The following is a 17,924-nucleotide window of genomic DNA, read 5'->3' on the forward strand; positions in this document are numbered from 1 at the left end:
ATAGAAGAAGTCCATGGACTCCAGCAGTCCACTAGGAAAGCTCAACCAGGAGTGGGAAGAAACCCCTAAGTACTTCCCATTTTGCTAAAGCCCCCAAGAAGAATCCAGTGCCATTCAAGAACACAGTTAAGCCACTGATGCTCACTGGGGGCTTTCAACACACCCAAACACCTGCCAGGGGGCCTTCCTCACAAACCACCATGAAAGACAATGAATTGGCAGGACTCTTCACAGAGGACAGCCATGCCAAAACCCACCAAAAGACTCCTATGTTGGATTCTTCTAAAGAAAGCTATGAAACACTAGATTCCAGCATTTCCACTATCTCCTATAAGATGCCTTTAGAGAAGAAACAACCTCGTCCCCTTCTTTTCTATATGTCTAAGTATTGATGGTAGGGTGTGGTCAGGCTCACATGGGCACCATTGAGGCTTTCAGGGGAGCACTCTGGCCCAACCTCTATAAGGGATGCACCCCAGGAGTCAGGCTGGGGCAAACAGTGATACATGGGCATGGACCTGGAGCTGGCTGCTCTCTGGGTTTGCAGCATTGTCTCATCTTATATTTCTGTTATACTTTCTGCTAAAGGAGTGACTGGTCATGTCAGCTTGTAATAAAGGCACCTCTCAGGAAGCCAGTGTGTTGTTGACCCCCTTCTGTGGTCACCCAGGCTAATGAAGACCGTGGGACGGGTGCAGTAGTGACATTTTCCTCAGTCATGGCAGGAAGGGTGACATGGACATGAGCTGGCGGCAAAGCTCTCATCCCACCCTTATTTTCTGATGTTCATGCAGTGCGCTGCTTCTTAATGCCTGAGGGTACAACTCATGGTCCCATGTTCACCCAATAAACAGCCTCAGCCTTATCAGGAAAGCAGAGCTCAGAACAATTATCTGAAGTCTTCTGTCTGGGAGCCCAGTGTTAGCAACTGTGAGTTGAGTTCTATGGTGTGACCTTCACCCAGTGTTAGCAATAGTGATCGAGTTCTATGATGTGACCTTCACTCATTCGTACTTCCCTTGGACCTCACCCTTCCCCTCAGCATGATGATATAGAGTAAACTATAAGCTCAGCTTCTCCGGGCCAGATTTATCCTGGTTGACTGTGAAATCATGTGAATGTTATAGGAAGGGCCATCTCCCTCCTTCTCCACAGCCACAGCATCACTCCATAAAAGGAGACTGCTTGGTTTGGGGTGCCCTCTCCTCACATGCAGTGCAGTGATCAGGAGCAGCACCCCCTGGGGGTGAGGGTGATTGAACACACAGATGTGGCTGGCCTGGATGCTTAATGTGATATCTCAGGGAGATCCTAACATTACCAGCTCTAAAGGGACTGTCACTGTCACATCTGTAGCTACTCATTCCAGCCACCATCCTGTCTAAAGTCCCTGGCCCAGATCTACCCAGTCCCTCCCAGACTTCACTGTCTCATTCTGGTCACAAAGCAGTATCACTGGACATAAGCATTTCACCCAAGGGAGTAGTATTGTTTTTGATAGGCCAAGGAGAAGTTTCTGGCACAAGGTGAGGACCATTCTGCCTCTACTGGCCCTGGTTAAGAGCCAGTAAGTGATCTGTCCCCTAGACTCTACCCCCTACACACACACACACACACACACACACACACACACACACACACACACACACTTTTATACACATACTTGGGTCTTCCCTTCTCTGATTAGTGTCCATCATTTTCCCTAAACCCACCTGGTCTCAACTGTTTTTTGAATACTCAAGGGCAAATGTAGGGCAGCTTGGTCAGGCAGGTAGAAGAAGCTCTACTGGCCACTCCCCTACAGGGCTGTATCCTGACTCCACATTCTCTCCTGCAGCAAAGACGAACACAAGGCCAGAGTCTAAGACACATGCTTTATGCCCTCAGATGGTCATGGAGATCTTCGCAGGGACCTAGCATGGGACTGTCTCACATAGAAATGACCCAGGTAGAACCTGGGTATTGTCCAGACTCAGGAGGTAGTCTAGGAGGGCTTCCTGGAGCAGATAACACTGAAGGATTGAGTCCTGCAGGCAGGCCTCCGATGTGGTGCTCGTGGCAAGAGCCATGAGGACCCTGAGCCCAGTGCCCTGAGTTTCAGAGCATCATTCGATGCAAATATGGTTAGGTTGTTCCCAGATGGAGAGAGCTGAGTTGTCTTTGATTCTTCTTTCCCATCCACACATCACTTGATGGTGCAGGTCTCAGTCAGGAGAGGTTTCCGGGAACACAGTCTCTTATACCAGGAGGCCATAGCAAAGCAGGTGAAGCTAACGCAGGCACCAGAGGTGGGTGCAGGGAAGTTTTGACTCCATGGCAGACAGGTCAGAGCCTAGCAGATACAGCCAGCCGAGCCTCCCTGCCTAGATGGCCAGGGCCTGAGCCAGCACCTCCTCTACTTTTCACCTGCCGCTCCTGGAGTTCCTCTGTTTGCTCATGGCTGTGAGCATCTGGCTGATGTAGGAAGTCAAGAGATCATCCATTTTGTAGCCCTGGAACCAGGGGTAAGAAAGTAAGCAGGGCCCACAGAGAGATGTGTCAGCCCCTCACACACAAGACTCTCAGGACACTCGGCAGTGGGCACAGTGCAGAAACAAAGCGAGCTCTGTCCTCAACTATAGTGCCCTCGAGTGGCCCTGAGTTTATCTTGCCATCTTGAGCCCCAAGCTTGTGGTCCCTGTAATTCTGGGCCTCCAGGGGTGACTGAACACTACCAGTTAAGCAGCATTTTGGACCTTCAGGCTGAGCTCATCTAGGAGGTGTCATCACTAATGGCTCCTGTATTACACTTGGGCTGAAGGCCCACACCTTCCGGCTCAGTCTCCAGATCCCAAACAGCAGCTGAAAAGGGATCCGTATCCCCACTCCAGACTGAGCATTTTCCCCACACTAGACTTCAAATAGACCCAACCAGGAAAGGCAGGGACCCATGCCAGGCACAAGGAAGTGCCCTCACCAGCGACGTCTCACAGAGCAGCTTGCTTCCACGGACCAGGTTCCCAATGGTGATGTGGAAGTAGGTGTTGCCGCTACTCCAGTTGGAGATCTTGGTGAAGGGGTGAGTAGTCAGAATGTCCTAGGAGAGCAGAGAGGTACCCAGCTTCATAGCATGACCCTCCTGCTTCAATAACCCCAGCTCCAGCCTGCACACATATACCCCTTACAGAGGTCCTGGGCCCTCACACCAGGAAAGGAACAAGACGGAGAAGCCAACTCTGTGTAGAGCTGCTGGGGAGTTTCCCCTCCATGCCTTGCCTCGGACACACAAGGAATCCCTGGAGGCTGGTGGGTGCTTAGGGTCACATATGGAAACTTAAGCAGCCTGAGAGCACTGACAACTATTGGTCTGAATGAGACAGCCTGGGTGAGCTAAGGAGAAGGTAAGACAGAGAAGAAAACAGAAAGGAGCCTTTGGAAGGACACTTGGAATGTGTAGAGCAGAAGCCCAAAACTGTCTGCAAAGGCGCAAGAGGAAGATGACGGTCATTAGTGATTTTCCCCAACTACTCAGGAGCACAGCTTCTGGGGGTGGGTACAGTGGCACTGGCCTTCCTGGTGCATAAGCATAGCCACTCCTGCATATGATGCCACCAGTTACCATCCTAACCAGATGGGCAGAGAACATTTTGGAAAGAGGTGGCCTTCTGTAGCATCCAGTGACATCGAGAAGCTGAGTATCAAAAGGGCTTTGGAACTTAGCAGCAAGAATCTGATGGTAAGTTGAAGGTTACAGTCTTGGTGGAGCAAATGAGTTAATGGAGGAAGCACAGGAAGCCTTTCAAGATGGGTACCCAGGGGCTCTGCAGTGGGCGTGGATAAAAGGGCTTATGTCTGAGACCTGGGTTGGTCACGCCCCAAACTGCTCACCCCTGCCCTGCTTACCTTCGTTCTGGGATCAATGAGGCTGACCCCATACTTGTTAATGGCAATTAAGAGAATCTCAGGGAAGTTTGGTTCTGTCGTTTGCTAGCAAAGAAAACAGACACCATTAGAGGGGGGTTCAGAGCAAGATGGGCATTTGGAGACAGGCATGAAGCCAGCCTAGCCAGGACAAAGTCAACCTGGCCTGCTATCTACGTGGAGCCAGAGGTACAAAGGCCCCACCAGCCCTGCCGTGGCCTCCTGGGTCTCCAGCAGAGATTCTATCCTTTCCCTCTTGTCTCCCTGGGAGGTTTGCTATGTCTCTTCTCTCAATGCAAAAGTATCCCTGTGGCCAGAGCAACCATGTGGTGCCCTTGTCCCAGCCCTAAACCTCCAGGGCTCACTGTTGCCTGAGGAGACCCTGACCCTCACCTGCCTGACAGCCACCTCTCACCACCCTCAGTCACACTTAACCTTCTCATTCCCTGCCCAGATTTGGGTTCTCAGGCCTGTGGGCTCTGTCTACACAGGGCTCTTGACAGAGGATTTCCTGGAAGACTCAACATCACTTGCTCTAGGAGGCCACCCTAGACTACTCCCTCACCTGGGCACAGCCTCCTGATCTGCTACCTCCAGAGGGCCCACTATTACAGCACAAGCCACCCTCCACCACTCTGGCCTATGCGTATGACTCTCTCCCTTGGCAAGCCAAGCTTCTGGTGCTTCCTGGTCTTCCTGTGGCAGAAGATGTTCAAAGTTATCCCTGCCACCTATATACCAGTCTCTGTGCCATCTCACCCTACCCCTTTGCCCCTTCCTGACCTCTGAGGATCTCCCAAAGACATACCTTCACCTCAAAGAAGGCTGAGCCAAAGGTGGGCCATTTAAAGATGACCTTCAGGAAGGCCAGCTTGGCCTCCTCCTTGGATTTCCCTGCATGCTTGTTGAAGTAGGCCACGATGGACTGTGGGAGAAGTGAGTCAGGAGGCACCCTCACAGCTCTACTGCCCGTCTACACTGTCAGACCCAAGCACGGGATAGACAGTGTTGCCATCTACCACGGTCCCACTTACCACAGCCAACTGGCTTCTGACCCACCCCAACCCATGCAGACAAGCCAGAGGGTATCAGATAAAGTCAGGTCACCCAGACAACTGGGATGAGACCACAAAATCCTTTGGGTGGGGACTAGAGAATGAAGCAGATAGACATGGAAACAGGAGAGGATTCCCCTTAGCTGCTGGCCAGTATTTGCTGCTCCAATTCCTGGGATGCCCAAGGTCCCACTCCGGGAGGCCCCATTCCCACTGTTCCTCCGTGTTTACCCGCTTCCAGTCATCAGGGGAGACCTGCCGGATGAGGTCCTGGGGCACCAGCTCCCTTAGCAACTTGGGGATGCTAGGAAAGTAGGACTTGTCCTCCTCAAACTTGACCCTGTAGATGAGTGCGCCCAGCTGCAGCACCTCCTCCCGAGAGCACTTGTGGTAGCCTCGGAGATACTTGGGCAACTCCTGCCGGAAACAGAGCATGTGGCAGGCATGGGCAAAGGGAAGAGGGGCTCCTGGGCCCCCCCACATTTGGGCCCAGCATTTCCTCTGCCTCAGCTGACCCTGCTTCTTCACAGGGGATACACAAGACAGGAAAGGTGTGGCAGTCTTAGCACCTGGTAGTCTGAAAGCAGAGCCATGTTGGAACATTATCCATGGCCCTTCCTAGAGCCAGTGGGGTGTACTGGTGGGTGAACCCAAGGCAAGTCTACATCCCTCCTCTCCTGGACCAGGTACCCCAGGTTTGAATAAGAGCAATCCTTGCTCCCAGAGTCTACACCACAGCAGCCAGCATCCCCTTCTCCACCTCCCAGGAACCCTGGTTTGTTTCCCAAGGCTAAGCAGGATGCAGCCCAGAGCAGAGCACTGAGAAGCAGTCACGAAGACTGGGAGCCCAGGCCCACCAGCTGTGTGACCTGAACGGCATCACTTGGATTCTCTGTATCTGTTTGTTCCCCCAAAATAGGAACATGCTGACTTCAAGGGGTTAAATAGAAAGACAGAAGGAATCAAAAGCAGAAATGACAGGCTTTGCCTGTGACCTGGACTACTGAACCAAAGAGGGCTTGGATGGACTCAGCCACACCAGCAAACCCCTACATCCAGAGGGCTCAGAGCATGGAGCAGCCTGAGCTAGCAAGAACAAGGACCTGGGAAGAATGACAGTCAAAACATCAGGATTAGAAGATGATAAGATGGGTTGAGTTCATACAACTGTCTGGAGACTCGGTGGTCTCAACAGGGGGCCTTTTGAAGCAATGCTACAAGCCTTGCCTCATAGTGAAGCCACCAGGCTGGTGGCCAGTGAAGCAGAGGGAACAGAGGTCACAGTGTAGCTCACCTGGTAATAGTGGAAGATCGAGTCAGCCATGGGGTCCTTGCCCGGCACTGTGGTGGTCCACAGCTTCTTCATAAAGAACACCTGGTAGGTGAGCGAGGGCACAATTCCTGTGGCACACACAGGGCAGCTGGTCACATGGAGTCCCAGCGGAGAAGGTTCCCTGGCTGCCAGCCTGGCGCCAGCCCCACAGGAGACCCTTACTTGGCTAGCCAGTAGCCTGGCACAGAGCCAGAATGTTCCCGTGTCCATGCCTCTAACATGCCAGAGCCCAGTCCCTTACCATCCTTGATGGGCCGTGCTTTCTTTATCCAGTCTGTCAAGTGTCGAACAAAGTCAAAGAAGAAATCATTCTCGGGGACACTGATGACCTAAGGGATGAAGCCATCGCAGCCCATTTGCTTTAGTTCTGATTTGCCCACTGACATTCCTGTCAGCCTCTTCTGTGGAAAGACTCCACTCCCGGCCAGAGGGGCTCTGTGTGTCAGCCTCACCCACACCACCTGTGTCTCGTCAGCATCCCTGGAACACTGGCCTCCCACGTGGAATGGCATCATCCCACCCAGTGCCTGCCACACCATAAACTGCTCAGGCCCAAGGCAACACGGCCAAGAACAAGATCTGGCCTCAGCCTCACTGTCTCTGGCATCTGTGTCCAGCTCCTTCCACGGGCTCCAATACAGGCACTCTGGACCCAGGACCTCATAGACACTGTCTTTGGGTCCCCATGTTTGACACAGTGACAGTCACAAAGTGAAACACAGAAATGCCACTGATCAGTGGATGGGAACACCCAGTTCTGCCCTCCAGGATGCTCTAGGATGCCTTCCTTCCAGGAGGCATCACAGCTGATTTTAGGGAGAGCACACCTGGATCTGATCCCTGCTGTATAACCATGGACACATTACCAACCTCTCTGATGAAGCAATAGTAAGCATTTTACACTCTGAAGGTTATTTCAAGGGTGAATTTGCTGAGGGGACAAAGCCAACAAGTCCTGTGAGTCCCGAGCACAGGGCACCTGGGACTCGGAGAAGAGTTTGGCAGCTGTGTGCTGCCTCAGAGGACAGAGCTTTAGTGGCAGCTGGCCTTGTAAGAGGGGCCTTCTTGCCATGCAAGAAGGAGGTGGGCAGTCAGATTCTCCGAGCACAGGGCACCTGGGACTCGGAGAAGAGTTTGGCAGCTGTGTGCTGCCTCAGAGGACAGAGCTTTAGTGGCAGCTGGCCTCGTAAGAGGGGCCTTCTTGCCATGCAAGAAGGAGGTGGGCAGTCAGATTCTCCAAGCAGGGTGCCTCCCTCCTCTTCACCACCCCCTGTAGGTTCCCAGCAAGTCTCTGAGAGTTGGATAGACCCACCTTGTCTGCAATTTTGACAAAAAGGCTGAATCCCTCGGAAGACTTGAGGAGCAGCCGGCTGGCGATGTTCTGGCAGAAGTCCTTGGCCTTGGTGCTGGACTCCACCTCAAAAGCCTAGGGGTAGCACTCACTTGACTTCTGCAGGGTCCTTCCCTCACCTCTGTTCTCCTCCTATCCAATTCCTCCCTTTCAAGACCCTTGCCCTATCTAGTTGTCCTGGTAGATCCAGAGCATTTGAAGAGAGCAAAAAGCCTCTCCCACCGGGGTCTTCCCAGATCTCATTGTTTCTGGCCCTCCCAGCAGGACCAGGCCTGGTGCTGGCCCTCCAGGTTTAGGCCTGGATGGTGAGAACAGAGGCAGGGACTCAAAGGCAGTGTGTGTGTGTGTGTGTGTGTGTGTGTGTGTGTGTGTGTGTGTGTGTGTAGGGGGAATGGGGACTTGAAAAAGAAAAGCAACCAAGGGAGTGAACAGGGGAAAGCAGCCCAGACTGTGAGCAGGTGTGAGGGAGAGAGGAGAATGAGATAGCACAGGTGGGAAGGATTCTGGGAAATTTCTGCGTTTGCCACTGTGGCATCTCTGAATCTCCAGGATCCACATTAAGATGTCACACTCAGAAAGCCTGACTGCAGGGACAGAGGGGTGTCTGTCTGCAGTCTTTTGACAAAGTCCTGGCTCTACCCAAGGGCAAGAGAATGAGATGCCCAGGTGCTGGGTGGTGTTAGAGACACCCTGTGCAGGCTGAGGGAGCTTGACTCTGTTCGGGTATCAGACCCATGTGCGGGGAAGGGGGAGGCGCGCCTCACCTCATCAGTGTCATCGGGGAAGTAGACCTTATGGAAAATCTGGGTAGTCTTATGCTGGATGGCCTCTACCTCCACCAGATGTGGAGGGTACTTCCGGGACCCATTTCTGAAACGTGGAGGGAGAGGGGAGGGGAAGCACATGCCCACCAGGCTGGGGAGCAGAGGAAATGGGAGACTGGCCATAGCCTGACCCCATCTTCATGCCCACCAGTGGGCTCAGCTATGTGGCCTCCCTCCCAGAGCCTGAGTTCCCATCCCAGGAAGTGGGATGAGATTGGAGGGAGAGGAGGAAGCAAGAGCGAAGGGTGTGGGTGAGCTGGGCGGAGTCCACAGTGGGCCGAGGGGCCACCTTCCCAGTCTTCCAGAAGGAAGTCCCTCAAGGGGCAGCCAGGCTCCCCAGCTGTGACTGCCTGAGCTCTGCCTCTGTGAGCTGGGGGGGGGGGGAGCTCATGGATGGGCTCCATGCTGTGTGCTCCTGTTCTCACCGCCAAGGGTTTGATGCCCCCATGCTTGCCCTTGCCTCCCCCTGTTCTTGCCTTCCCCTGTGCTTGCTCCTGCTTCCCCCCCCCCCCGCCCCGTACTTGACCCCTGTTGTTGCCCCTGCCCCTTGGTTCTTGCCCTTGCCCTCTCCGTTGCCCGTCCCCTCCCCCACCCTCACTCCCCTTCTTACCCCTGCCCTCCCCGTGTTTGCCCCTGCCCCTGAGGCCTCAGTACCTCAATGCTTTCTGAAGCCGCTGCAGGCAGTCGATGGCTAGAGGACAGTGTTTGCGGGACTGCAGGAAACGCTGCACGTGAGGCAGGAGGATGTTGCTGGGTGGGAAGAGGCCTGTGCACAGCCATAGCAGCTCCCAGCCCCGCTCTTCACTGTACCTGTGAGGGGAGGGTCAGAGCGAGTCACAGGGACCTGTGCACCCTGGAGTCACACCTTCTGTCCAAGGACACACATCCGTGATGGTCAGAACCAAAAGGTGCTACTCATGTGACCATGTGCCCATGCCAGGCAGCACAGTCACCAGTCCACAGGGAAACAAGAGCGAAAGTCAAAGCTGCTCCACACTGCCTGGGTCGGCTGAGATTTCACCCTCAAAGCCACACATTCCCAGGGACATGAAAGTAAGTGCACCATGTACATTGGCTGAGCTCCTAAACTCTTCTATACTGTTAAGCCAGACCCCCTACACAGTCAGGCACCCCTTGGTTCGCTGGACCTGATGGATCAAGGAGGTTTGTGGGCCCCGTACAAGGTGGTATTAATGGTATTAATAGGCTTTGAAGAGCAAGACAGATTCTGACACACGGAGATGAAAGGTAAACCCTCCCAGGGGAAGGCCTGGAAGTGGGAAGAGAGCTGATGAGTTTGCTTGCACCTTGCAAAAATGCAGTGTGCAAAGATGGGAGAATGTGTACACCGTCCTGAAACAGATGGTTATGTTGGGCTATTCTAGTCCCAGAACTAGGCTGTCACTACCTCGAGGCAGGCTGGACTTAGATCAAGGTCTCTGCTGCCTCCAAGGGGGAGCAAAGCCATGAGAAAGTAGATCATACCAAGCTTCTGCTGCAATCTCTCTTCGAGCATCCTGGCCCCCTGATGCTACCTAGGCTCCGATGTAGTCCTATCGATGAACTTCAGATAACCGTGGAGATGGCAGGGACCCAATGGCAATCACTATAGGTATGCATCAACTTTCTCTGGACCAAACACCATGTTGATTTGACCTTTCTGCTCCAACCCTCACTGGTTTTAATGTCAAGTCCCAGTCAGCTTACTTCATGCCCTTCTTAACATGTATGATACAGGCATACATTTTCATCCATTCCCTTCTGGTCCTTCCTAGCTGCTCGGTTCCCTTCCTGGCTAGAGACTTTGTGTTTAAACTCTAGACCCATCTAAGACTTTTTGAGTCCCTTATTCTAATAGTCCCTTGTCCTGTTATGTCCCTAAAAACCCTCCCTCCCTATAACCTCTGCTGTAGCCACATGTCCCAACAAGTTCCCCACATAGTTTGGGATATCTCCACTCCTGGGCACTAACAGCCACGCCTGTTACAATAGCACTTAAGGACTCACAATGACTTCATTAATGGAAAATCCCAGCAGCCTTAAAAGCCTAGTGTGCGAAAAAGGCTTGTAGTGTCTCATTAATAAGTTCTGGTCACTCACTATGCAACACTTCTATCTTGACATTTAAAAAGGCAGGTGAATCCAACAGAATCGGTCCCCAGTCTTACCTAGGAATGGAGCCATAAATGATGCTGTGGTCACAACCTTTTGTACAAGTTTTAGCCAAAAGATCTGCCATCCTAAAAATCCATCCCTTGGGAGCAGCTGCCTTAAGGACACCGACAATTAATAAACTGTAGTCCACACAAACCCACTGCAGAGCAAGACACTAACCTGACTCCTCAAAAGCTAGCTTTATGTAAGTATAAGACTTATTCACAGACCAAATCTCCTTTTATCAGGGCCACACCCTGAGCCTTTCCTGAATCCCAGCACAGTAACCTTTCCCATCAGTACTAGGCTCTCATCTTGACAGAATTCTAACCGAAAAACAATAACTAAGGATCTTCTAATGGAATCTACAGAACACAGCCGTATGGGCTAAACCTCGCTGTGAGGCCTTGAGGGGACCAGAAGGGGGGGTGCTCCGTTGGACACCTGAGATGAGATGAGCCCTGGACCTCGAAAAACAGGCACCTACTTCTGCTTGAGCCTTTGCTCTCCCTTTTATCCCATGCACATGGGCTAACGGGTCTCTCACCAGGAGCGTTAACTCGAGCATGGGGCCTTCCCAGTACTGTTTGTCATTCGTTCATCTTTCCAAAGTCATCAGGCCTGGTGGCATGAGGCTGCCCCTCCCCTTAAGACACTGGCAATCATGACTCTACTGGTTGGAAGGCCTCTATGTCAACCCTGGGACAGAGTGTGATGGCTCTTCATGGGGTGTGATCCTCTCTGAGAGGTCTCCCCTTGCCAATAAATCTTGTTTTCAGGTCTTGGTAAGGACTTTTCTCCTATCTGTATCACAGGCCCTTCTCCACACCACCTCACACAGAGTGGAAGATGAAGCTGGACTGAGGACTGAGTTAGAGCTCTAAGGTGAGCCTGGGTTTAACTCTCCACTGCTGCTTCAGTTATAGTTAGGCTGGCCCAGTAGGGAAGTGAAGGAGGGATATCCTATAGGCCCAAAGTTCCCAGCCCAGGAGCCTCTCCATGAGGCCCATGCATGGGTTGACAGCCACCTCAGTCCCAGTTGGGACAGGTTTCAGGAATGGCTGCTTGGGAGGTGGAGATTCAGACTTAGAGCCCCTTCTTGGCTCTTGATAGGTGGACCTTGGTCCCCAGGCCAGGCTGATGAGAACAGCCTACTACAGATGAGGCCTCAGCTGCCTCAGGAGGTCCCTGCCCGTGTCTGCTCACCTGATGTGATTGTCAGTCAGCTGCTTCAAGATCTGCACGTAGGCCTCATCTTTGAGGGGTTCAGCTTTCAGTGCCCCCTCAAAGATCTGGTCAGTGAGCTCATTGACAGAGCGCGTCCTCTTGGAGGGGTAGTCACCCATATACTTGAGTACAGGTGGGAGGCGGTTAAGGAAGGTTTTGTGGCTGAAGGGACACACTGGCCTAGGAAGTAGGGGACCAGACTCTCTACCCTGGAGCTCAAGTCTCTGAGTTACAGAGTAGGTATGGCCCACTCACCCCCTCCCTTCCTCATCATGGCCACCCTGCCTCAGGCCCTGACACTACATCCCAAGTGTTCAAGGCAGCCAGAAAAATTGTCCAATCACAATCACAATCCAATTGTGCCTCTCCCCGCCCCCAGTCTGGCAGCTCTCCTGTTCATGGGACACAGATTAATCTGATGCTGTATCCTCACACACACACGTGTGTGTGTGTGTGTGTGTGCACATGCAGGTGTGTGTGTTCATGCATGTGTGTGCACCCACATGTATGTTGCTGGGGATTGATGCCAGAGCCTTGGCTTGCTAGGCAAGCACTGTGCTACCCAGTTTTATCTCCAGCAGCCATAGCTTTTTAACAGGGCCTGGGAATCTTTCTTTGGCATACATCTGTCCTCCGGATTATTTTGGGCCCTCAAAATAGCCCTGCTGACTTGCCCTGGGGTCTTTGTGTACCACCCTCCCTCAGGAAAACCCTCAATCTGGGTTGGGTCAGACCACTTCCTGGGCCAGCACAATGACCATGGATTCTGGCCAGCATAGCATCCTTGTGAGGCCAGGGACTGGCTCTGGCCACAGTGTTGTCTCTGTGCATGGCCCAGCCCAGGACAAAATGCTTATATATCAACAAAATGACAAGGTCAGAGGGGGTGGTGGATGAGCTGCCCCTTTCATACTGTGAGGTGCCATAAACTCAGGCTCTTCTGTCTGTCCCCAGGACCCAGCCAGCTCTGGAGAAAAGTCTTGCCATGTTTTGCCCTGAGTGCCCCCGTGAAGCACCCCCCAGCCCTTTCGGCAGTGGATATCTATAAAGGCCATGCAGGCTGCCTGAGAGAGCTCCTCACTGCCCAGGATCTTCTTGAGCAGGGCCTGCTTGAGCGGCTCTCGTGTGTGGCTCCACAGCCGGTCCTTACCTCGGGCCTTGGACACCATGACACGGCTCAGCGTGTGCTTGGGTGGGGGTCTGTCAGGTGCAGAGATGGTCAGCACCCACCCCACCACAGGAAGATGGTTGGTGAGAGCCCCTCCCCCACTCACTCTTTCTGATGTGCTTTGCAATGCACACACGCCACCTCCCCTGCACCACTCCTAGACACCCTCAGCTAGAGCTGAACACCCAAATCCACAGCATCCATCTTCCTGCCCAGCCCCCACTCCAGGGCACAGGTACCACCCAGAGGAGGGAAGGATGAGATGAGACCACACGGGGGGGGGGGCTCATTCTGGACAACAGAAACTGCCTGTGCTGCCCCTGCTCACAGGTGGGGGCATCTCGGCTGTTCGTGTCCCAGTCCTGCCACCCAGCATCACCTGAAGTAGTCATAGGAGAACTCCTCCAGCGTGTAGGGCTTGGTGCGCACCTCTGGCTCTGCTGTGCGCAGCTGCAAGAGCCGAACAACATCCTGCCTCTGGTCTGGGGTCATAGTGACCAGAGCCTAGGAGGCAAGAGACAGGGAGTCCATGTCAGCTGTTCAGCTAGGGCCACTGGGATATGGAAAAGCTGAAGTGTTCCAGAGTGGGGCGGAGAGACTTGGTCTCCACGGAGGTAGACACCAAGCATTTTCTTCCCATGCCTACAGTTCTTTTGCCTCATGCTAGGCTCAGAACAGCCCAGTCTCATGAGACTTGCATAGGAGCTGCCTACAGAACTGTCCTGAATCCCTGAGTTATGGTCCAGGAAAAAAAAAAAAAAAAAAAAAAAAAAAAAAAAAAAAGACTCTCCCAGCTGTGGCCCCATTACCCTTCAGGGATTGTGACAATGATCCCCCATCCCTAACTCTAGGCCTCCTCAACTGATAAAAGTTTTGTAGATACCCATACATTAAGTCTGTGATCCCCTAAGACTCCAGGACCACCTACACAGAAGATGCAAATCATTCATGTATATCATAATCCTTCATTCTAATCACTAGACATGAGGAGAGTAAGGCAGGGTCCAGGAACACTCCCAGTACAGGTCACATACCACAATCTCCCGTGGCGGCAGGGTGACAGTGGGCATGACGTACACACAGTCAGTGGGGAAGTCCCCGCGCTGCTTAGTCCTCTCGTTGATGCCATTGGCCCAGCCTGAGTTCATGACCTGCTCTCCGGTGTCATGGTCGAGAATGATGAGGTCTCCCTTGGCAAAGCTGAGGAAGCCCGACTCCTCGCCAGCTTTGAAACAGGGGCGAGAGGGTCCACATGGGGCAGAAAATGGGGCTGGGTTGGGACATCTTTATTTGGGCTGATGATCTGTAACTGGCCACAGCTCACAGAGAGCTGAGGCTCTATCCCTTCTGCCACTCTGTGTGTTCTTTGGGCCACTGGATGTAGCCACCAGAGTGGGTCACCCTCCTTCTCAAAGCCCATCTCCTTCCTCCTCCCTCCTGGCCTTCCTCCCTCCCCCGTCCTTTTTAATCAAGCGAATGCAATTGCAGTTTTGGACACACAGGCTTTCTCCTGCCTCTGTGCATGGGTCTCCTCTGCCCTCTGCCTCAGACCCCTGCTCACTCATGCCTCCCCTGGGACTAAGCTGCATAGAGAGTCTGACCTTCAAGTTCCCACGGCCTCCGTTATCACCGTGCTATCCTAGGGCCACCATTTCCCACTTCCCTCCCCCATGGAGTCTAGGCTCTGTATTGTTCAGTAGGGGTGCCGTTGTATTATCAGGTATGGAGGACCCCATATGACTTGGATCAGCTGGTAGGTGGTAAGTTAAAGTCCTAGAAGGAGCGGACGGGGGAGTGTCTGTGAACTGCAGGGAAAGGTAGTCCTGCCCTGTCTAGAAAAGAGGATAAAAAGGCACCAGCCCTTTGCTGTGCAGTGAGGGTCAGGCAGTTGTGCAGTCCGCCCACCACCTCTGAGCACCATGTCAATGGTCACTCACCAGGGTTGGGGTTGTCCTGCAATGCCACCACATATTTAGACCTCTTCCGTAGTCCCTCCAGGAAGGTGACCACCAGGTCACGGATGTCCTCAGCATTGCTAGATGTGAAGGTGTACTCATCCCCTTTGATGGTGGCCAGTGTAAAGCTGGGGGCCATCATTTTTGCTCCCCTACAGGACCAACACGAAGAACAGGGTCCAGCCGGGGTCAGCCCTGCCCAGCCTGAGTGACAAGTAGCACAGCCCAGGTCAGAGCAGCCCAGTGAGAGCAAGATGCGGCACTCCCTGAAGGGGACCAAGGCCAGCCTGTCAGAGTGGCCCAGACACCGTAGAGTGCCCTGACTGGGCAAGGCCTGTCCCACTGGGAGATAAGAGTCATCTCAGACACAATACCCTCTGAGGCAGACGTAGCCATGACTACAGCCAGGTCTGGTCCAGAAGTGGCCACTTTGGGCCAGTGCACTGCTCATTGCCCATCTATGTCCTTATTCACCCTTCAAGGCTCAGCCTAGATGCCTCTTCCACCAGGAAGTCCCCCCATCCTCATCATATCTGGCCCCAGACAGATGTTCTAGGCTACACTGCACTATGGAAAGTGGCTATTCCAGGACCCCCCCCCATGCTCCCAGTGCTTCTCAGCTTACAAAGAGCTCCCCATTGATAACAGATTGTGTCCCCAGCCCCAGGTGCCGCACCCTCTCTCCCATCACTCTGTCTGTGCCCTGGAGGCCATCCCCACCTACTGCTGGACACAGCCATGATCTCTGGGAAGGACAGCTCCAGAAGCACCTGCTCCTGCTCATCCACGAAGTAGACACCCGTCCAGTTGACAGCCACAATGACATCACTCTTGGGAAGGGGAGGGCCTGGGACAGTGACAGAGGCTCTGAACGGGGGCCCAGCTCCTCCCTGATAACTACAAGGAGGTATCTTCCGCAGGAGGGTACTGATTCCTGGCTTATAAATAGGGAGAGGGAGGCTAAGCATGGCTGCCTTATAAGGTAAAAGCCAAGAACAGGGGAAAGAATACTGGCTTGAGGAACCGCCTCAGTCCCCTTCCTACCTCTGGTCCCTGTCCTGTACCAAAGTCAGACATGGGGAGAGTCCAGACAACTGAACCCCAGGATTGTCTGTGGCTCTGACACCTGGCAATTACGGGAAGCCCAGAATCAGCAGAGGCCTCAATGACCACAGAAGTAAGTGTGCTGATGGACATGTGGGCTGGCACTTGCCACTCACTTCCTCTCAGCCACAACTACCCACCTTCTGCTGGAAACAGCCCATCTGTAACCTGGCTGCTTCTTCTGTGCACAGTAGGGGCTTCAACCCAGTGGGCGTTGAGCTCCACCTACTTACTAGTCATCACTGACTGCATGTCACCCCATATCCCCTAACAGTGGGACCTGAGAAGACCATGCACCCACAGAAAGATCACCACCCTTCCTATGCATGGCTGGGGTTACAGCCAGGTCAGGAGATGGGCAGATACCTGAGAATTTGTAGGCTTCATAGAACCTGGAGAAGAGCAAGGGCCACTTGAAGCGGGCATAATTGACCACATCTTCTTTGACCTTCTGGGCGTCAGTTCTCCTCTGGGCATAAATTCCCTGAAGAAGACGGAGTGGGAGAAAGATCAGAGGGCAATGGGCAGGCTCTAGAAACTAGCTAATCCTGTTAGGGGCTTCTGCTCCCATCAGCCCACAGGCTCCACCCCACTCCTGGCTGCACAGCTTCCTCCTATCTGGCCAGCATCGGAGCTCTTGGGGCCTGTTTCTGTGCAGGTCTCAGGCAAAAAGGGAAAAACATAGCTGTTGCCCTCAGGGAGTTCCCAATGCAGTGACCTAACCAATGGCTCTGGTGAGCCCCTGGGAGGCCACGGCCAGGCTCAGTGGGAGGCACATGCTGTACGGGAGTCATGAGAGCAAAGGGAGGATGTGGCATTGTGGCACAGAAAGCCAGGTCCCAAGAGTGGGCTTCTACAAGGCTGGATAGGAAGGTGAGGAGTAAGCATGGTCACTGAGTAAGAGAAGGACGGCCGGGGGGCAGGCCCAGCAAGAGCTACTGTGATGCTCCTGTCAAGGAGCAAGGCTTCAACATTCTGTTTCCTGGGGAGAACTCCATGGTCCTGGAATAGTAAGGAGGGATCAAAATGAACACATGGCCTTGACAATACATAGCCCTAGGCCCAGATAAAAGTGCTCATGCCAACCACATATAGTTCATTGCCGCCCACAGAGAAGGCCAATGTGATCCCAGGCCAGGGATGGCTAGCATCAGCTGAGAGTTTGATGGGGCCAACTTAATCTCAAACTGTTCAGAAAATAACCATGTGTCTGTGTGTGGAAAAAAAGCCACAAAGCAGAAGCTGGGAGCTGCCAGCAAGTCCCAGGGAAATGAACGTGGTGGCCAGGGGCCCTCAACTTGCAACTTCTCTGCACACTTGAGGGTCATTTCCCCTTCTAAATCCTTGGAGTCTTCATATCCCAGGGTGCACATTTGAAGATAAGGCCAGTAAGAGGCAATTGGGACACAGTGCATGTGACCACAGAGGAGGAGAACGAGGAGCAAGCAAGGAGGGGACCTCGGGAGAACCAGACCAGCAGCCCCTGACCTCAGCCCCAGGCTGCAGAACCATCATGGAAATATCTGAGCTTCCCACATCCAGTGTGGCTTCTCCCCACCTCCTGGAAGACAAACCTTCACTTCTATCCAGGGCAGAAGAGCCCAGAGCTCTGGGACACACTCAGAGGTGCTGTGATCCAGGGAAAGAGGACTCAGTTTCGAGGGCATATCTGCCCCACTCATGACTATGTCCCTAAGGCCTGACTACAAAAGAAAACAAATAACACCATGCCACCAAAAGCAGTCACACCACACATGCCTTGCCAGAGACACTCTAGAGGAGGGAGGGGCAGGCCTGGAGGAAACCCTTATAGGGACATTCAGGGCCAGAGAAAGTGAGAGGGTGGGTACCAT

At 53.3% G+C, this 17,924-nt stretch overlaps 1 protein-coding gene across 1 annotated transcript in view; it reads right to left on the reverse strand.

Moving 5' to 3' along the window:
* Nucleotides 1-1,855: 1,855 nt before the first annotated feature.
* The window catches only part of Myo7a (myosin VIIA), a 67,020-nt gene continuing 50,951 nt past the window's right edge, over nt 1,856-17,924 (reverse strand). Inside the window, exons 33-49 of the mRNA XM_051192283.1 lie at nt 16,438-16,555; nt 15,688-15,814; nt 14,950-15,119; nt 14,047-14,237; nt 13,392-13,516; nt 12,887-13,044; nt 11,824-11,977; nt 9,118-9,273; nt 8,404-8,509; nt 7,601-7,714; nt 6,530-6,617; nt 6,250-6,356; nt 5,187-5,372; nt 4,709-4,825; nt 3,883-3,966; nt 2,957-3,076; nt 1,856-2,492 (exon numbers count right to left, since the gene is read on the reverse strand). Of these exons, the coding sequence (XP_051048240.1) occupies nt 2,403-2,492; nt 2,957-3,076; nt 3,883-3,966; nt 4,709-4,825; nt 5,187-5,372; nt 6,250-6,356; nt 6,530-6,617; nt 7,601-7,714; nt 8,404-8,509; nt 9,118-9,273; nt 11,824-11,977; nt 12,887-13,044; nt 13,392-13,516; nt 14,047-14,237; nt 14,950-15,119; nt 15,688-15,814; nt 16,438-16,555 (2,211 nt within the window). The 3' untranslated portion in view covers nt 1,856-2,402. The remainder of the gene's footprint in view (nt 2,493-2,956; nt 3,077-3,882; nt 3,967-4,708; nt 4,826-5,186; nt 5,373-6,249; nt 6,357-6,529; nt 6,618-7,600; nt 7,715-8,403; nt 8,510-9,117; nt 9,274-11,823; nt 11,978-12,886; nt 13,045-13,391; nt 13,517-14,046; nt 14,238-14,949; nt 15,120-15,687; nt 15,815-16,437; nt 16,556-17,924) is intronic.

This window comes from Phodopus roborovskii, unplaced genomic scaffold, assembly GCF_943737965.1.
Source record: "Phodopus roborovskii unplaced genomic scaffold, PHOROB, whole genome shotgun sequence".
Lineage (NCBI taxonomy): Eukaryota > Metazoa > Chordata > Mammalia > Rodentia > Cricetidae > Phodopus > Phodopus roborovskii.